At 39.7% G+C, this 19806-nt stretch overlaps 1 protein-coding gene across 1 annotated transcript in view; it reads right to left on the minus strand.

Annotated features, from left to right (window-relative positions):
• LOC141107789 (fibrillin-2-like) overlaps positions 1-19806 on the minus strand; it is a 223829-nt gene that overhangs the window by 34729 nt on the left and 169294 nt on the right. The window contains exons 18-30 of the mRNA XM_073598767.1: positions 18801-18926; positions 18476-18601; positions 17955-18074; positions 12439-12576; positions 12282-12332; positions 11963-12088; positions 10098-10325; positions 7311-7436; positions 7046-7174; positions 6388-6513; positions 6136-6261; positions 2125-2247; positions 59-184 (exon numbers count right to left, since the gene is read on the minus strand). Coding sequence (XP_073454868.1) covers positions 59-184; positions 2125-2247; positions 6136-6261; positions 6388-6513; positions 7046-7174; positions 7311-7436; positions 10098-10325; positions 11963-12088; positions 12282-12332; positions 12439-12576; positions 17955-18074; positions 18476-18601; positions 18801-18926 — 1671 coding nt within the window. The remainder of the gene's footprint in view (positions 1-58; positions 185-2124; positions 2248-6135; positions 6262-6387; positions 6514-7045; positions 7175-7310; positions 7437-10097; positions 10326-11962; positions 12089-12281; positions 12333-12438; positions 12577-17954; positions 18075-18475; positions 18602-18800; positions 18927-19806) is intronic.

Below are 19806 nucleotides of genomic sequence, written 5' to 3' on the forward strand. Positions count from 1 at the left end.
AACCATACAGAGGCAGAAAGCAATAAGCCGCTGTAGACAAATGTGAATATGTTCTTACCTATACACGTCTTCATGTCTAGAGAAGCCATGAAGCCATCAAAGCACAAGCAGCGATACTCTCCAGGGATATTGGTACACTGCCCTCCATCACAGATATCTGGGTTGTCCTCACATTCATCAATATCTAAAAACAAAAAATGCATAAAAGCACACTGATTAAAACAAAGTTCCTAACAAAGATAGAGCATCAAAGAAATATAAGGACATTTATATACAGCAGTTATGATAGGCAGCAAATAAGTTTTCCGTAAGAATTCAAATCAGTCCAATAGTTTGCAGATAAGTTTGGTAAATTATAAGTTACTGTATTATTGACTTAAAAAAATGTGTTCAACAACTACTTGTCAGAATATACAAAAATATATAAAAAAATACAAGTATCTTAATACAAAATTATTTACAGAAACATTTCAGATGTCCCACCGCTAAGTGCAGTCTTGATGGTAGCAAGCATTGCTATAAGGATCATTCAGCTTTAAGAATGTTTCTAGTTTGTATGTCTGAATTACAGTAATATACTGACAGTAAGGGTTTTTAATCCCTGCTTATCGCTATGAGAAAATAGTTTCTGTGGTTTATGGTAGAAGTCAATTGAAAAATCTGTAGAGGTTGTAGGAACCAGCTGCTGAAAACCACTGAACTACAGTATATGAAAAAGTAGTCCTTTCACTTGAACACAGTAAAAGGAATTGTAAAATTATCTTCTTTATGGAAAAGTAAAAAAAAAACAAAGCTTTTTAAATATGTTATTCATTTTTTACCCATAGCAAATATAAAATATTGAGTGCTACTATTACATACCTATTTATATGTTTATTTATTATTTTCTTGTTTCCTGTCAGCTGATAGAGCTCCAGATTCCCTTTCATATATTTATCACATATATGTTAATTTTGCTTAAAAACTTTTTTCACATTGTTCTATGGCTTGAATTACAAAAGCAGCGGAATTAGTCAAAGTAGTGACTTCTTCTCTTTCTCTGCTCTGTATACCTCTGTAAAGACTTAAAACGGTAGTAAACCGCAGTTGAGGAAAAAAAAAAAAATCCCCTGCAAGGCAAGGTCATAATGTGATAGTATGCATCTCATACTACCCTGTTTCCCCGAAAATAAGACCTAGCGTGGTTGTCGGTGATGGCTGCAATATAAGCCCTACAACCCAAATAAGCCCTACCCTGTTTCCCCGAAAATAAGCCCTACCCTGAAAAGAAGACCTACAAGGACTTTAACTAGGGCTTTTTTGGGGGGTAGATCTTATATTGCAGCCATCACCGACAATCACGCTAGGTCTTATTTTCGGGGAAACAGGGTAGCACATGATGGAAGACTTACCTCAAAACGAAGCCCTACCTTGCTGCGCTGTCACTGCTGAGAGGACTTCCATCTGGGTTTGTGGCCTCCGGCTACATGAAGCAATTTACGGCACCGGCTCTAAAGGTCCAGCACTGTATCCCGGACCTTAAGAGCGCACGCTGTATTCACTCTGAATATCTCCTAAATAGTGCAAGATTAGGAGATATTCACAGTACCTACAGGTACCGCCTTATTATAGGCTTACCTGTAGGTACAAGTGGTAGAACAGAGTTTATTACCACTTTAAGGCTAGTACACATGGGCCGAATGCCGGGCGGCATCGGCTGGTTCAATCGAAACTGGCTGACATTCAGCTTGTGTGTACTGGTTTCCAATCAGCGCTGACTGGAGTGTTCTGGCCCCCTGTCAGAACACAATAGCACAGCATGGGAGATCGCTATATTGACTTTGCATAGTTAGTACAGCGGCTCCTCCTGAGCTGTCAGGTTTTTTTTTGTTCAGCCCTGATGGGTTGAATGAAAAAAAAATACTAGTGTGTATTAGGCTTTAAAGAGAGCAGACTAAAAGCAAACAGTCTCAACTGTGTTCTCTCTTTAGAAAACCATTAATGCTCTGTGACACCAGTATCATAGGTACAACCTATATTAAATATTATTTTTTGTAAAATAAAGATTTTATAGAAAAAGCAAAGAAAAAGATAACATTGGAAAAGAACAGAAGAATAAAGGAATATAAATGTGCAATGTTTTACCTGCACAGGATCTCGTGTCTGGCATCAGTGCATATCCCTCACTACAGCTGCACTCATAGCTGCCCTCTGAATTGGTACATTGAGTGTCACATCCTCCATTCATGATCGAACACTCATCGATGTCTGAAATAGAAGAGGTAAACTTGTTTTAGTACACAAATATGTGCTGCAAATAACATCATCTATTTAGCTGCTTAATTATTTGGTACCTGAACCTGAGTGTAATCAAATCTCAATATAACTATGACAAAAGAGATAGCTTTCCTTAAGAATAAACTTTTAATTCCTGCACAAAATTCCTGGAAACTCTTTCTAAAAAAAATAGTACTTAATGAAAAAAAACAAGACTTTAAGTAGTGATAACACTTTGGGCCTTTTTCCATTTCCCCCTCCCGAATCAAAATTCCTAAAAGATAGTAATAAAAAATTCCTGAATAAAAAAACAATAAAACTAATAAGAAGTATTATAATTCTAAAAAAAAGAAGAAAAAGAAGAATCCCCGAATAAAAAAAATATTACAAAGAGGGTTACCGTAAAGTCACTATTTAGAAAACATGATTGAGCCCTGGTTCACATTGGTGCGATTTGACATGTCAAATTGGCAGCAATTGCCAGCAATGGCACTGTCCTAATCGGTGCAACGCTGCATTTGGGGTGCCGCACCGATTTCAAAAAGTAGTTTCTGTACTACTTTTTGCGATTTCGGGGTGCGATTTCCATTGACATCTGTGCAGAAACCTGCACAGATGTCTGTGAAATTGCGGCCTAAATCGGGACTGATGATTCAGCTGAACTCGCACGGCTTCATTCCCGCAGCTCAATGTGAACCTGGGCTTAATGTGCATTTTTTATACAAGTACCAGAAAGATTATGTCTCGCATAGGGATTAATTAGAAAGTAATATTCACAATCAGTAAGAAAAATAGATCTCTAGGGAACCAATGCAAAACAAAGCAAAAAGAAAAAAGGAATAAGGAAATCAAATTCTTAATTTTTCTTATTCAAGTCTTAAAATGCATAAAGCCACACACAGTGTTGTTCAAAAAAGAGGCCTCAGTAGAAAATTAAACAGGTTTACATAAATTACATACAGAGTAACATTCCAGATAATGAATGTAAGTGTAACTAAATGTATTTTAGATGAGAGTAAGGCAGGCCATACACGATTAGAATCTCCGCCAGGTCAGCAGGAACCGGCCGTGATTCGAACCGTGTATAGCCAGGCTGAATGTACCAAGTTGATCAATATATCAACTTGGGTACAACTAGCTTGCCGCCAGTGACTACTATAGCCACTAGCAATAATCACTGTCTTCTCCCGGAGGGGGCGGCTTCCTCCGCTCTCCCCCGCCCCCCCCAAACCCCCCCTTGAAAAGACAATGACCTGGCAGGAGTGATTCCTGCATAAACACTGTCTGTGTTGATGGGGGGAATGGAGCTAATCTCTTTCCTGCAACCTGAGGTTGTAGGAAAGAAATTCACTCCATGTATGGCCAGCCTAAGGGAGGGCTATAACCCAAAACAGGAAGTGAGAGCAGATGCCTCCAAAGTGGGGGAATCCCAGTGTGTCACCAGGGTCACCAGAACGAGTGTTCCCATTGGAAGAATTCTCCTCTATTAGTGCTCTGATGTCAACCCAAAATTTTGGATTTTATTTTATTTTCACTTTCAATGATAATGGCAAATAGGATAAATAGAGAGGGTGAATCTCCCTAACAGGGCCACAAACAGCAAAAAATGACAGGTGTTCAAATCTCTCTCCACCCTGTCCAAAACAAAACAAAAAATATTTTGCCTTTAGTTACACTTTTACTTCTAACATGCATTAAAAAAATATATCATTTTTGCTATATAATATCCCACTTCAGGTAAGATGTAAGCATGTCTTGCAAAGCAGACCTCAGCAGGTGGCCCGGACAATGTGTACTTATAATCACCCATAAAATATATATTAGGATACTCCATATATTAGAATTATTAAATAAATAATTATTATTATACAGCGCTTATGTATCCAATTAATTCCAGGCATAAGTAATGAATGACACCAGGTTTAAACCATAATAGCTAGAGAGTAATATTCACAGAATATTCACTTTCATGTCTAACATAACTATTTAAAGCAGCAATTCTTAACCATGGTTCTCTGGAATCCAAGGGTTTCTCCAGAGGTTGCTTGGGGTTCCATAAACTGTGAATAACTAACCCCCTATCTAATTTTGCCTTCATTGATCCAGGTCCATCACCGCTTGCCAGTAGCATGGCCACAATGATCTTTACAGCTGTCTGTAAGGGTGGCATTCTAACCACCACTGTAAGGAGGGGCATTCTCCACACTAACCAATGTAAAAGGCATTTTCTTAAGGACCCCTCAATAGACTAATCCTAGCAAGGGTTTCCTGAGATGTGAAAATCTTTTCAAGGGTTTCTCAGGTGGTAAAAAAGTTTGGGAGAGGCTGATTTAAAGGAACAGACACCCCAGCAACTTTGTTCTTCAACAGGCAGGCATTATGACATCTGCCATCTGTGAAGGTGGAGATTTTTGAGTCATGCACAATTATGGATACATTACCAGGAGCACTCTGGGGCAGCATAGCCTCTGTGGGTAGGCAAACATTTTTGGCCACTTCAGAATTGCTTCAAGACTTTAATAAAATACAAATAATTGCCCAATGTTGTGACTGCCACACACAGTCTGTCACAGTGCTGCTCTGCTGGAAAAATGCTTTTATTAGCTTTTAGTGTTAGCTGGTAGGCTGCTGGTACTGTAACCAAGCGTATGCCACTATCCAATTGTTGCTGTTGAGATGCAGTGTACTGCTGCTATTGTGCACATACAGCCTAATGCAACTGCATAAGCCAACTGGATCTCACGGGACTACTGGACTACTGCATCTAATCATGATGCAGAAACACAACATAGTAGCCTGGGCCTGTGACTGTTGTTTAGATTCAATACTCTCATTCTCATCATATTTTGAATTAAAGACACCATCTGGCCCCAGCCCAGGTTCCTTCATGGCCCGAGAGTCCTAGCATCCTCACCCCTTCCTTCAAGACTGTATATTGCATACTGCCAAATACAGAGCTGAAACTTGCATACAGATGTTTCTAGTTTACTAGATCTTTTCTGTGCAAGATATGAAACAATGGCTTTTACTGTGGAGTACTTGCAAAGCAACTGTACTAAACACCCTTTAAGGTTTTTGAGAGGTAAGAAGAAAAACATAGTGCTAGACCACTACTTCTTTGAATCAACTGCGGAATTATCAGAAGTAACTTGCCACTTATGTACAGAAAATGTTATAGACAATTGTTAGGCTACTTTCACACTGAGGCGTGTGGGCGCTGGCAGTACAGCGGCGCTAAATATAGTGCCGATTTACCGTCGTTTTAGTGGCGCTAGCGGGGCAGTTTTAGCCCCCCACTAGCAGCCGAAAAAGGGTTAAAACCACCCGCAAAGCGCTGCTACAGCAGCGCTTTGCGGGCGGGTTTGGAGTGCTCTCCCATTGTTTTCAATGGGAAGGGGCGCTTTAGGAGCGGTAAATACACCGCTCCTACAGCACTCCAAAGATGCGGCTTGCAGGACTTTTTTAGACCGCCCTGCAAGCGCACCGCTCCAGTGTGAAAGCCCTCGGGGCTTTCACATTGGATTGCATTGAGCGGCTCTTTCAGGGTGCTTTGCAGGTGCTATTTTTAGCACTTTAGCGCCTGCAAAGCGCCTCAGTGTGAAAGGAGCCTAAAAGACTTGTGATATAGACTGCATAGAATGAACGGTAAATTACCATATACAATATCAGGAACAACAGGAGAACACTGTTTATATGTTAAACAATGTGTGTTCTGTCCCTCTTCTCAACTCTGAAAAGAGGTAGTTCCCTTTCCTCATAAAAAATTCTATATTCTTCTAAAAGTGGAAAATAAACTGACTGTAACAAGAATAAAGTATTTTTTTTTCATTATAATGTACATGTTTTATAAAGACACTTTGGCATTATTAAGTTACTCACCCATACAACCCTGCCGGTCAGGTGTTGACTGGAAACCAGAATCGCAAGAACACTGGTATGTTCCAATCATGTTCACACATCGTCCATTTTTACACAGGTTATCACTCAAGGAACACTCATTTATATCTGGGGAAAAGGGATTTTAAATATCATATATTAGTATACATGTGGTTTTGTTCTTTGACACAATCAGTCTTGCCTTTTCTCAGGGAAAACTGCAATGATGAAATGATAAAAGCAAACTTGTCATACCCACACAGGCGTTGCCTTCTGCAGTTAGCTCATGACCATGTGGACATATACATTCAAAGCTGCCTTCAGTGTTAATACATGATCCTCCTCTGCACAGTAGCGGGTCTCTCTCACACTCATCAATGTCTAAAAAAGAACAGAAAAATGAATAGAAATTGTAGCAATACACAAGTTTATACCTCTGGGGTGGGATTTTAAAGGCAACCATATAACTGAATTAGAAGTTAAAATATATATTTTTTTAATTCTTATTATTTAAAAAGATTCAAGAAACTTCTTTAGATAAAAAAAATATTAAAGTGTAGTACAAAACATACAAAGATCTTAAAAGCAATGTACATGGACGGCTTTACACAGTTACAAATCCTTTGATGTCCATTAAACATAGTGGTATTCCCAGTCACTGGTTTTCAAAACCACACAATCATGTAACTCTGACTGCAGGATTTGTTCAGCCAAGGGGTATCCAACACGTTTCAAACATTTAAAAAAAAAAAGGCCAGTTATTCTCATCTTATCCTATTTATTGATTATTTTGGCTAAAGGATCGCTCTCTAGACACATGCTCAAAAAAAAAAAAAAATAACTTGAAAGAAAATTGATGGGTCATATTTAGGTTGAGATGCTCAGAAAGACAAAGCAATAAATTAATACTCACCCATGCAATTTTTCATCATCATGAAACCACTCTCATAACCCTCAAAGCATTCGCATTCAAAGCTCCCAGGTGTGTTCACACATGTTCCATGTCCACATAGGTCAGGAGAAATTCGGCATTCATCTATGTCTGTAATAAATGGAGGAATAATGCAATTACATCAGCTGCCCTTAATTATGTAACTTAACCATATTAAACCCTATAGAATGTTAATGATTTTGCTAATTATTTTGTACACATTGTGGTTTTTTTTTTTTTTACTTACCAGTACAATTCCTCTCTTCAGCATCCAAAGCAAAACCATTGTCACAGATACACCTGAAGCTTCCAATGCTGTTACGACATGTTCCATGAGTACAAAGGCTGTTGAATACCTTACACTCATTCACATCTGTTAAGAAAAAAATGGTACTGGGTAAGAAAGTAGTACTGGATACAACAGGTGTCACAAGAAAAAGTATGTCAGAAGTTGCGTTTAATTATCTGCTTTACTAATTTATTTAAAACATATATACATTTATATACAATTACAAATTATTATTTAAAGCATATATATACAAATGCAAAGTTTGTTGTGACTTTCTTAGGTGGCTGTGGTAGCCTCACAGAGGGGATAATGCACTTTCTCAATTTTTAAATACGGTAGTGTACCCCAGAGGCTCCAGTGCATTTTTTTAGAGAGGAACCTTGAGCCAATATCAGTTGCATTTCTTGATTTGTGCAAACACCACATTTATTTGCTCCAAAGCTCCCAGTCAGTGGTTAAGGTCCAAGAGAGGATCGGAGCTAAAGATATGTAAGATTTACTTACATTAAAGATATATATGCTTTCAATCCTAGGTTCTCTCACCTTGGTTAAATTCCAGGCTTCGCCCTGTGGACCCGGGTTGGCATCAAACAATTGCAAGATATCATAGGAGGGGGGAGACTCCTCACATTCCACCAGCTAAAGTCCAGCTAAAGTCCAAATATCACCTCTAGAACTGGTATTTTTTCCGTTACTTACAGGTGCGGCTCGCAATTTGGGTCCGAAACCCTAGAGATTAGGTCTTCCCCTTTGGAACAGCTCTTATGTGATGAATCTTTAAAGAAGTTATTATCGGCATTCTATAGAGAATTGTTTGTAGAAAGACCAAGAGCACTCACTAAATGTAGGGACAGTTGGATAACACTAATCCCTAATTTTCAGGGGGAGGATTGGGATGATATGTGGGACTATCCATTCATGGCGCTTGTGGCGGCCTTGGGACCGCTACATTCAATTTAAACTGCTCCATAGAGCTTATTATACCCCAGCAAGAGTAGCCACTATTTATGGCACTGGCTCGGCGGAGTGTTGGTGATGTACCGCCTCTCAGGCCAATTTCAATCACATTTTTTGGCACTGTCAGCCTATAGAGGAGTTCTGGACAGGGTCACTCGTATTTTCCAAGACTTGCTTTCCCTTCCTATTCCCTTAACTATCTCAGACTGTATGCTGGGTCTAGTGGAGGAGGTAGCACCAAGCAGGATGCAAAGAACTATGCTCTCACTTTTTGCTCTTTTTTATGCTTGTAAGTCCATCTTGTTATGTTGGAAGAAACTGGAGGCCCCTTCCTTATCATACTGGAAGGGCATCATTAATAAGGTTCTGCCTTTGTACAGGGCCATGTACTTACGTAGGGGCTGTCCCAAAAAATTTGAAAAAGTGTGGCAGCATTGGCTTTCAGCCACTGACACCTTTGGTTGAATTGTTCTCTTCAGTAATAAAACAACAGCACTGATATATATATATATATATCTATGTCTCATATGTGAACTAGTGTGTCTTGACTAGGGGATACTTACTGTCTTCATGCGGTTAACATTTAGTGATGGTGATGTATTCAGCTGATTGGGCTACTAGTCATTGCTTAGTTAACTCCTGGACTTTTAGGAATATTGCAATTTTAATCTTACTGTTTTTCTTTGATACATAGCTAGCTTCCTTTGTTAGTGAGGGTCATCGACCTGGTGAGAATTCTTACCAGGTTGTATTATTCTTCTTTTTTTGTTATTGTGTTATTTTTTTTTTACCTTGTTTTGTACGTAAAAATATTATAAAAATAGTTTTCCAAAGATAAAAGATATATATGCTTATAACTAATACTTATAAGGTTTCAATATTAAAATCTGACCCATGACCTTATAACTTACTTGTCCAAAAGAACTTGGACAACAGAGACCTGACTAACTTAATGTAGGATCTCTTTTCATATTAGGTGATCTGCCATAAATTAAACATACTGAAAATAAAGCTTATTCACAGTAAAGCTTTTGGACTACGTCTAAATAAAAAAAATGCACCTAAAGTATGTTAATTAAGTGTCAGTACAACATTAATCAATAGAGCCAAAACACAATGGATCCAAGTTCCTAACCACGCAGTTAAAATTTCTATGAGGCAGCTCATGATATATCTAGAGTGTTGTTCAATTTGGTCAGGTTTTCTCTGGCAGAGGTCTCTGTGAGCTCAGCAAGCCCCAAATAGTATGGGGTTGATTTACTAAAAATTGAAGCATGCAAAATCTAGTGCAGCTCTGCATAGAAACCAATAAGCCTGCAGTTTTTTATGGCAATACTTAATTGAACAAGATAAAATTAAAAGCTGATTGGCTACCATGCAGAGCTGCACCAGATTTTGCACTCTCCAGTTTTAGTAAATAAACCCCAGTGTGTGTAGGCTATTATGAGTACTATTTTTTTTTTGAAAAAGGAATATGTGATACTAAGCATCCTACAGTCCATCCCTATATTACTCTCAAGCTTAAGTTGATCAGGCAGACAGCTGAAATTGCTTATAAGGTTTTTTTTCTAGGAAGATGAATAATTAACCTGATGTCATTAAATTCTAAGGACAGTTCCATATGGCATGCATTATTTACCAAAACAATCATTACCTTCAGCCATCACTAGTTCTTTCTGCTGAAAGTAATAATTGTTATGGTAAACAAAAATTGTTATAGGTTACTTAGGTTACTTAATTGAGCATATTTTCTTTCCAAAGATATCAAAATGAAACAGTAATCATTACCTTTGAAGAATGGACGACCAGAAAGAACATCTCCTCTATTAGCAAAGCCAGGTCCTCTTGGACAGATGTTCTTAAATTCCTCGCTTCCAGGTTTAGGACATTCTTCACACTCAACACCCCAGGCAGCACCCACAGAGCAGCAGCACATATCCATCCTGTATTTACCAGGCAAAGGAGCTGCACACTCATCCTCATCCCATTTCATGTAGCACTGCTCAGCACGTATATCTGCATAAGAAAAAGGGCACACAGTCAAGTTTACATAGGACAGCTAACAGTCAAAAACAGCAATATCTATCTATCTATCTATCTATCTATCTATCTATCTATCTATCTATCTATCTATCTATCTATCTATCTATCTATCTATCTATCTATCTATCTATCTATCTATCTATCTATCTAGACCCTGACTTAATCTGGATATATACCCATTGAATCTTGGCCATATCTTGCTGAATTGGATCTAATTCTGTGAGTGGTCCTGCTGACACCACCCAGCTCAACATATATTGATCTGAAGATTGAAGGAACCAAGTGGAAAACTGTCTGATGAACAGTCAATCGTCCAACAGCTAATCAGCTGCAGTCACTGTTAGAATGCTATAGTCGACTGTTTAGTGTGGATTGAGAAATCTTTTTTGTTTAGCCTGCAAGCGAATATGCCCAGTTTTAAGCTAGAGTATCCACTATTTAAATATAGTGTTTGCAGCTAGGTTGCAGCCAGCCTGAGCTGACACCACCCAGCTCAACATATTTTGATCTGAAGATTGAAGGAACCAAGTGGAAAACTGTCTGATGAACAGTCAATCGTCCAACAACTAATCAGCTGCAGTCACTGTTAGAATGCTATAGTCGACTGTTTAGTGTGGATTGAGAAATCTTTTTTGTTTAGCCTGCAAGCGAATATGCCCAGTTTTAAGCTAGAGTATCCACTATTTAAATATAGTGTTTGCAGCTAGGTTGCAGCCAGCCTGAGCTCTGGTTATGTTATCTAGGATTGTTAGGTTTCTCTTAAGCCCATGGTAAATAGTGTAAGAAGATTCAATGGATTTAGTTATGAACCAAGCTAACAATCGCTGAGGGATTTATGTCACTGATGTGGGCTGGGTAAGAGGATACATTTTTGGAGAGACCTTCTAGAAAGGTCCTTTCTCTCCCCAATTTTCCTAGAGAGGCTCTTTACCTGGAGAAGCACACCAGAGCCAAGAAAGGATGTTTGTTCTCCTAGCTTCAAAACTTGGCCTAGAGTGTCCTAAGCTGGCCTTTGGTAGAGGCCTAAGAAACTAAAAAGTGGTTGCTCCTTTTGGGCCTACAGAATCTACAATCACTTATGGCAGAGGCCCAAAGATTCCTACAGCTGAAATGTAGCAGAGGTCAACAGATACCCAAAGACAGTAGCCCATCTTTAGCAGTCTATTGGGCAGAGGGAATTTTTGCTGCTTTTTTGGGTATGCTGTACCCTTAACCCCTTCTCATTAAGATATCTATCTATCTATCTACAAATATGATGGTATATTTAAGTTTTGTCTCATTGAACCAAGCATACTGTATGCCCTTGTTTTTGGTGTACTATATACGATTGCTATTTCTTCTCCTATGATAAGTCAACCTTATGAGTGTTTTGTGGTAGCTCCACATGTATGCTTGGCCAAGACGTAAACATGTATGCCTCTGGCAGAGAAGCCTGGTGGCTTCAAATGGTGGCTACATATTTGAACACCTTCACATATTTTTGGCCTACTTGTAGAAGCAGTTTACCCACCTAAAAATATGAATAAATGAACACAATTTTATACTAAGAAAAGTAATTAAATCAATTAATTGTAGCATTGTCATATTGATATATCTGCTTTTCTTCTTACCAACACAAGTTCTCCCTGAGCTATCCAAGGTCAGCCCCTCAGGACACTCGCATTTAAAGGAACCAGCAGTATTCACACAGCGTCCATTGGGACATACTCCAGGGAAGACTTCACATTCATTAACATCTTAAAAATAACAATAATAAGTGTATTACTAATACCGTAACTGACAGCAAAGAATGATAATGACATAACAATTGCAGTCTATCTTCAAAATAAAGTTTGGGTTTTTTTTTTTTTCTAAGAAAGACACTCTTTTTGAAACAGAAAAAAATATCACTTTTTGTTTGATTTTGTGTTTTTTTTTTTCTAGATTTACCTTCACAAGCAACCCCCTTCTTCCTGGAATATCCTCTTGGGCAAGCAGAGTCTACCAAAAAAAAAAAACACAATTTATTTATTTTAGATTTAAATACTAATACTGAGAGGTATACAGTATATCTGAATTAATTCAGTTGTAAATGTTTGGGTCTTACCAATCTCACAGCGCTCACAAGGGCTTCCCCAGGCAGCTCCTAGAGTTGCACAACATTCGGATTTAAGGGTAGCTCCATTGATGTTCACCTCACATCGACCATCTTGGATGTTTAACCAACAAGTTCCCTTCATGCTGTCTGCACGTTAAAGAGAAGCGCATAGCATTTGTGAGAGAAGGCATGAATTAGGGAGAAAACAAATTACAGTGTCAGTCTACAGTTAAAAATTAGCGCTATAATTATATAAAATATTGGATTACTAAAATACTAGATTTGAGAACACTTGGTTCCTTCTTCAGGCACGATGACAGATTTGACAACATGCTCAAACTAGGAACTTGATGTTACAAAAGCTTGCAGTTTAATATTTTTAGCAAGCCACAAAAAGTCGACAAAGTTTTTTATCTCTAGCTGCATATTTAATTCTGTTTGATATTTTTTGTGTTTATTTGTAAGACCTAGCCCCTCTGTATGAAAGCAAAAAAGCAGGGGACTTTTTTCTTATATCAAGAATTGCAGAAAAAAGTAACAAAAAAAAAACTTATGCCCTGGTTTTTGGGCATTTTCTGCAGGCGAAGGTGATATAATTGAGTCTTATCCCTGCGTTTTGGGAACGTTGAGGATCCCAAATCTCAGAAGATAAGAGTTATAGATCAACTTCTTATGAGATTTGGGTTCTACAATGTTCCCAGGATCCTGCAAGAAGGTCTGTGAGATTACCCTCACCCACAGAAAACATGTGGAAGCCAGGGTATAAGGTGGGTAAACTTAACCTTATTTCTTCTAATGTTGTTTTTATGTACAGGAAGGTGGCTTCTGGAGTGCATTATGTACAGGAAGGTGAGCTCTGGCGTGCATTATGTATAGAAAGGTGGGTTCTGGCGTGCATTAAGTGGGTTCTGGTGTATGTAAAGCACAGAGTTCAAGAGAACACTAGGTACAGAGTCCATTCATCTATTTACATCTCAATACTGCACCTCTCCTTAGCTGCTACAACCTCTGCAACACACACACACACCTCTCCTCTGCCCTCATCTTCCCATCCCCCCTTCCCCAAAGCTTCACCATCCTCCATATGATTACCTTTGTAAAAGCACTTTTCTGTAACTGGCTTTGTCACAGCTTTCTTTTCAGTGTAAGTGCACACTCCTTTTCAGCTCCTGACCTCCCCGACCAGATAGAAGATAAGGAAAGTGGTGCAGCTCTAAGTGCAGGGCAGGGAGGCTGTTGAAGGAGCCCTGGGAGAGTTGCTCTGCTTTCACTTTCAACTACAGAAGGCTGAAAAAACCCTACCTTGGCACCTTTTCCCCGGCCAGCAATTTACCACTGTCTTTCCCTATGCAGTGGTTGTTTGACAAAGGGGGCGGGTTTGGGTAGCAGTCCCACCCATCCCCGACATCACAGCTCGGATTTGACAGGTGCAGTCTCTCATCCTGTCTGCACAGTGCACATCCAGCTGGCTTGCTTGCCAATCCCTGTTTGTGCTGAATGTTCACACTGCTGCAGGTTCTATTCAGCCAGAAGTTGACATATAAGCGACAGAATTTTGCGTGACAATGCCCCTGTACAGCCGGACAGAGATGTGAATGTGGGAAAGTCCCACCTAATCCGGGAATTGTTGGGAGGTATGCTCTACTGCTCACCCCATCATCATGACAGCAAGCTCTCAAACCCTTGCATGTGTGTGGCCCACTATCTCTTCCATTGCAGCATTGCTGGGCTCAGAGCTACTGCAACTTCCAGAAGTACATACACTGAGCAAAATTATAAACGCAACACTTTTGTGTTTGTCCCTATTTATCATAAGCTGAACTGAAAGATCTACGACTTTTTCTATGTACACAAAAGGCCTATTTCTCTCAAATGTTGTTCACAAATCTGTCTAAATTTGTATTGGTGAGCACTTCTCCTTTGCCGAGATAATCCATCCATCTCACAGGTGTGGCATATCAAGATGCTGATTAGACAACTATGGACAACGAACACATGGGCCACTCGATCCACAACGTTGACATCAGCAAACCGCTCACCCACACAATGCCATACACACTGTCTGCCATCTGCCCTGTACAGTGAAAACCGGAATTCATCAGTGAAGAGAACACCTCTCCAAAGTGCCAGATGCCATCGAATGTGAGCATTTGCCCACTCAACTGCAGTCAGGTCGAGACCACGATGAAGATGACGAGCATGCAGGCGAGCTTCCCTGAGAAGGTTTCTGACAGTTTGGGCAGAAATTCTTTGGTTATGCAAACCGATTGTTGCAGCCGCTGTTCTGGTGGCTAGTCTCAGACGATTTTGAAGGTGAAGATGCTGGATGTGGAGGTCCTGGACAGGTGTGGTTACACATGGTCTGCGATTGTGAGGCCAGTTGGATGTACTGCCAAATTCTCTGAAACGCCTTTGGAGACGGCTTTTGGTAGAAACATGAACATTCAATTCTAGGGCAACAGCTCTGGTGGACATTCCTGCAGTCAGCATGCCAATTGCAGACTCCCTCAAAACTTGCAACATCTGTGGCATTGTGCTGTGTGATAAAACTGCACATTTTAAAGTGGCCTTTTATTGTGGCCAGCCTAAGGCACACCTGTGCAATAATCAGCATCTAGATATGCCACACCTGTGAGGTGGATGGATTATCTGAGCAAAGGAGAAGTGCTCGCTAACACAGATTTGTGAACAATATTTGAGAGAAATAGGCCTTTTGTGTACATAGAAAAAGTCGTAGAACTTTCAGTTCAGCTCATGAAAAATAGGGCCAAACTCAAAAGTGTTGCGTTTATAATTTTGCTCAGTCTGGCCTACACCTATAGCGAGAGCATTATTTAACTTTGATCAAAAGCTGCACAGTTTTTTATCTACAGGCACCACTCATCTGCATAGGTAGTTTTTTTGGTAAAGGTGAACTTTTGGGAAGTACATGACATACAGGTTTGGTTAACACTGATTTCATTCTTGGATGATTTTAGGGGTAAATTTGGAGGCCATCATTTTTGGAGAATTAAGCAACTATTGTATTGCACAGAGCTTGAGCTAAGTGAAAACAATAAAATGACAGGGAAAAACCTTAAAGTGGATGTAAACCCACCACTCATGATTATCAACTATTGTCATCTTTCTTATGTATATATGTATGCATGCCTCCTGCATATATCCCTACCTTGTAAAAATCACCCCCTTCTGCACACCGAGCCCCACAAATCTCTGAAATCCATGGGCGGGTCTATGCTCCGGAGCTAAGTGGGCGGATATGTGACGTCACTAGACTCCCCGCCCACCTCTACACCCCCCTTTTGCCAGGCAGCATCGCAAAGGAAGCAGAGCGCACTCACAGTACCCTGTGACTCCTGCACATGTGCTACACAACACAGGCTGTAGTAATAGCAGTGAGTTGCTAAGAGAGGAGGATGATGACACTGGCAAAGTACACTGAATGTCTCTCTCATGCTAATGCATGAGATAAGAAAATGAGCTGTCACTCACAACAAGGGGGAATAACCAACTGGTATGTCTCAGTCTGTCCATTTTTATCTCACTGAAAGATGATAAGAGCATTGCTCAGAGCTGGATTAACTCGTTGTGGCAAGACTGGGCACAGATGACAAGAAATCATATGCTGTACCAGGTACAAGCCTTAATTAAAAAAAATGTGGGGGTTTACATCCACTTTAAGATTACATATTTCTGCAAATGCTAATGTACACTTACTATTTATTTACAAGACCCCCCCCCCCCACACAAAAAAACATACAAGGAGGCATGTGCTATTGTTATGGAACATATATGAATCTATTATAAGCAGTCATCAACAACAATCTGTTAGGCTAGCAGTTCACTGATCTGCTCCCACACCCAAACCAAGATCATTTAGAAAAAAATGGGATGAAATAAAATGAAGAATGTCTATGAATGAAAAGCCCCCTCCCCTCTTTTTTTTTCCAAAGATAACAGTCTGAAAAACAAGATACATTGACAGGTTATCCTACAGTTTTCATCAGGAAAAATGCGTTTTAATCTCCTTAATGAATAAAGTAATTAGGCAGTGACAGTTTAGGAGCCTGGAGGTGGGGTCTGTGTAAGCCAAAAGTAAAGATACGGGAGAACGCTGCTCCCCAGGCTTCAATTCTAGAGGTTTTTTAATGTAAAGGCTGAAGTAAACCTATAATCTAAAATTTGCCAGCAGGTAGAAACTTTTGGTAGAAGATAATTTCAGTCTCTTCTGCATTAAAAAAAAACCCCTTTTACTTAGCAACTATAAGTAAATCCAGAGTTACAATACATCATCTGTGACTGCCTTAGGGTAACGCAACAAGATGGCAAACTCAGAAGTAGAGCAAAATTACATAGCACTGGCAGGAACAGAGTGGATGTGGGCAGCTCAGATCTCACATCAATGGAGGAGAGCACAACCAGAGGAAAGTTTGTCATAATATTCATGTGTGCTGTACACACTTGCATACTATGGCAAATGCTGACCTCCCTCGTGATTCCACTTCAAAATTGGTTTGATATCTTAGTTTTCAACCAACTGATGTCAGAATTACTGGGGCATGGAGTGGGTACAGGAGGGGGTAACATTTCACCTGCACCTCTCAGTTATCTGCATGACTTTCTTGCTAAGGTGATACCAGCTTTATGGTCTAGCATGACATGGTAGATGGCTTAAGTTAAAATTATTAGTGGATATCTGCTGTCCTCAAAACTGTCCAGCTTTTACTGGATCTCAAACTCGTCAGTTCGATTTTGCCATCTCTAACAATAACATGTAAAATATTACCACTGCAATTTTTGTTAAAGATTATGCAACAGAAACAGTTGTCATTGAAAAATGAATATTATTATTATTTTTTTTTACTCTTTTTGCATAAGAACCTGTAGTAAATAAAAGCATCTTAGTGCTGCTGATCTCCAGCCTCTTTCAGTCAAATCCTGTCTATATGTACTTGCACCAATGTCAGCTGCACATTAGTTCTCTGGGCTAGTTTCCTGATAGTGACCATGGTGGCCCATGCCTGCACAATGTGTTTTCGGTCTTCTTCCGAGATCTGCATCTTCAACCATCTTGATTGGCCGGGCAATGAAACTCCCATGCATGTGCCCTAGACTTCATTTTTCCTGGTACCCAGTAGATGCCAGGATTACATGCTAAGCTGCACATGTGTGGCTCAGTGTGAGTTCGCAAAAAACATTGCTGACACGCAGACTTTTTGACATTTTTTTGAGAAGAGACAAACAGAATCTCTTCTTTTTACAATAAAAACCTACTTGCCAGCAATGTTTTTTTTCTTGAATTTAATTCCACTGTAATATTATAATTACATAGAATTAAGAATAATCATGAAAAACGGCTGCAACAGTGAATGGAAACACTTGCGTATTATGATGGAAAAAAAAAAGAAAGTAAGCCAACATTTAGAAAAAAGTCTTATATATAACTGCAGCAAATCTGTCATCTATTTCCATAAAAACTTCCACAGTGACCTCTAGGAAACCAGAAGAATTTTAATAACACTCACCCACACAAATAGTCCCAGTAGGATCCAGTTTGCTTCCGAATGAACACTCGCACACAAAGGAGCCAGCATTGTTCCTGCAGACCCCATTAACGCAGGGGTTGGATGCACATTCATTGACATCTGAAAGTTGGAACAAAATATTTCAGTACAGGCAAAAGCTTTAAGACAGACCAGCTGAATGTCTCACAGTAAACCAGCATAAATATAAAAACCACAAATGTCCATGATGAAACCTAGCCATTTTTTTCCATCAACAAAACTAGTGACGAACTGCAAAGCAATCTTGGCTTATAACAAACACCAATCCTCATTGGTGCATATTTTTCTGACTTTGGAAGAGCAAGGATTTACATGTACTTTATATGCTGAGTATTAGGGCACCATGAAAAAAATGTAGTATTCAGTTTTCCTATTATGTATCAGCAGGAATATCCCTCTAGGGCTGACACCACTCCAACTGTATTCTCCAGTAGATAAGTTCTTCTAACAGCCAGGCTGCTACTCCAGTGGTGAGTACCCACCTTCACAGGTTTCTGACTCGGATTTGAAGACGTAACCCTTAGGGCAGGTGCATGTGTAGCTGCCAGGCGTGTTCCTGCACAGGCCGTTGTCACAAAGCAGGCGGTTCACAGCACATTCATCAACATCTGTAAAAGTATATCATGGAGTTTAATACCATATGGGTAAGCATAGCAAGTCTCTGTGGCAGAATGCTACTTTACATCGATTTACAATTTGACATTCACTGCAGGTTTAGTGGGACAGCAGCAATGATGCACTGCATAAAAACAGACATATATGTATATACAGTAAATAAACATTTGTTAACAATGATAACCAACTTACCTACGCAGTTTTTTCCGCTAGTATCTGATTCATAGCCCACATTACATATACAGCGATAGCTGCCACGCAAGTTTTCACAAATGCCATTGGGACAGATTTCAGAGTTCAGGGCACATTCATTAATATCTGAATTAAGAAGCAGAAAAATGTATTATACGTTGCTGAATATTTGATTTTATCTTACATAGTTACATAGTTACATAGTAGGTGAGGTTGAAAAAAGACACAAGTCCATCAAGTCCAACCTATGTGTGTGATTATGTGTCAGTATTGCATTGTATATCCCTTTATGTTGTGGTCATTCAGGTGCTTATCTAATAGTTTCTTGAAGCTATCAATGTTCCCCGCTGAGACCAACTCCTGTGGAAGGGAATTCCACATCCTTGCTGCTCTTACAGTAAAGAACCCTCTACGCAGTTTAAGGTTAAACCTCTTTTCTTCTAATTTTAATGAGTGGCCACGAGTCTTGTTAAACTCTCTTCTGCGAAAAAGTTTTAGCCCTATTGTGGGGTCACCAGTCCGGTATTTGTAAATTGAAATCATATCCCCTCTCAAGCGTCTCTTCTGCAGAGAGAATAAGTTCAGTGCTCGCAACCTTTCCTCATAACTAAGATCCTCCAGACCCTTTATTAGCTTTGTTGCCCTTCTTTGTACTCGCTCCATTTCCAGTATATCCTTCCTGAGGACCGGTGCCCAGAACTGGACCACATACTCTAGGTGCGGCCGGACCAGAGTCTTGTAGAGCGGGATAATTCTCGTTTTATCTCTGGAGTTGATCCCCCTTTTAATGCATGCCAATATTCTGTTTGCTTTGTTAGCACCAGCTTGGCATTGCTTGCCATTGCTGAGCCTATCATCTACTAGGACCCCCAGGTCCTTTTCCATCCTAGATTCCCCCAGAGGTTCTCCCCCCAGTGTATAGATTGCATTCATATTTTTGCCACCCAAATGCATTATTTTACATTTTTCTACATTGAACCTCATTTGCCATGTAGTCGCCCACCCC

This window comes from Aquarana catesbeiana, linkage group LG01, assembly GCF_042186555.1.
Source record: "Aquarana catesbeiana isolate 2022-GZ linkage group LG01, ASM4218655v1, whole genome shotgun sequence".
NCBI lineage: Eukaryota > Metazoa > Chordata > Amphibia > Anura > Ranidae > Aquarana > Aquarana catesbeiana.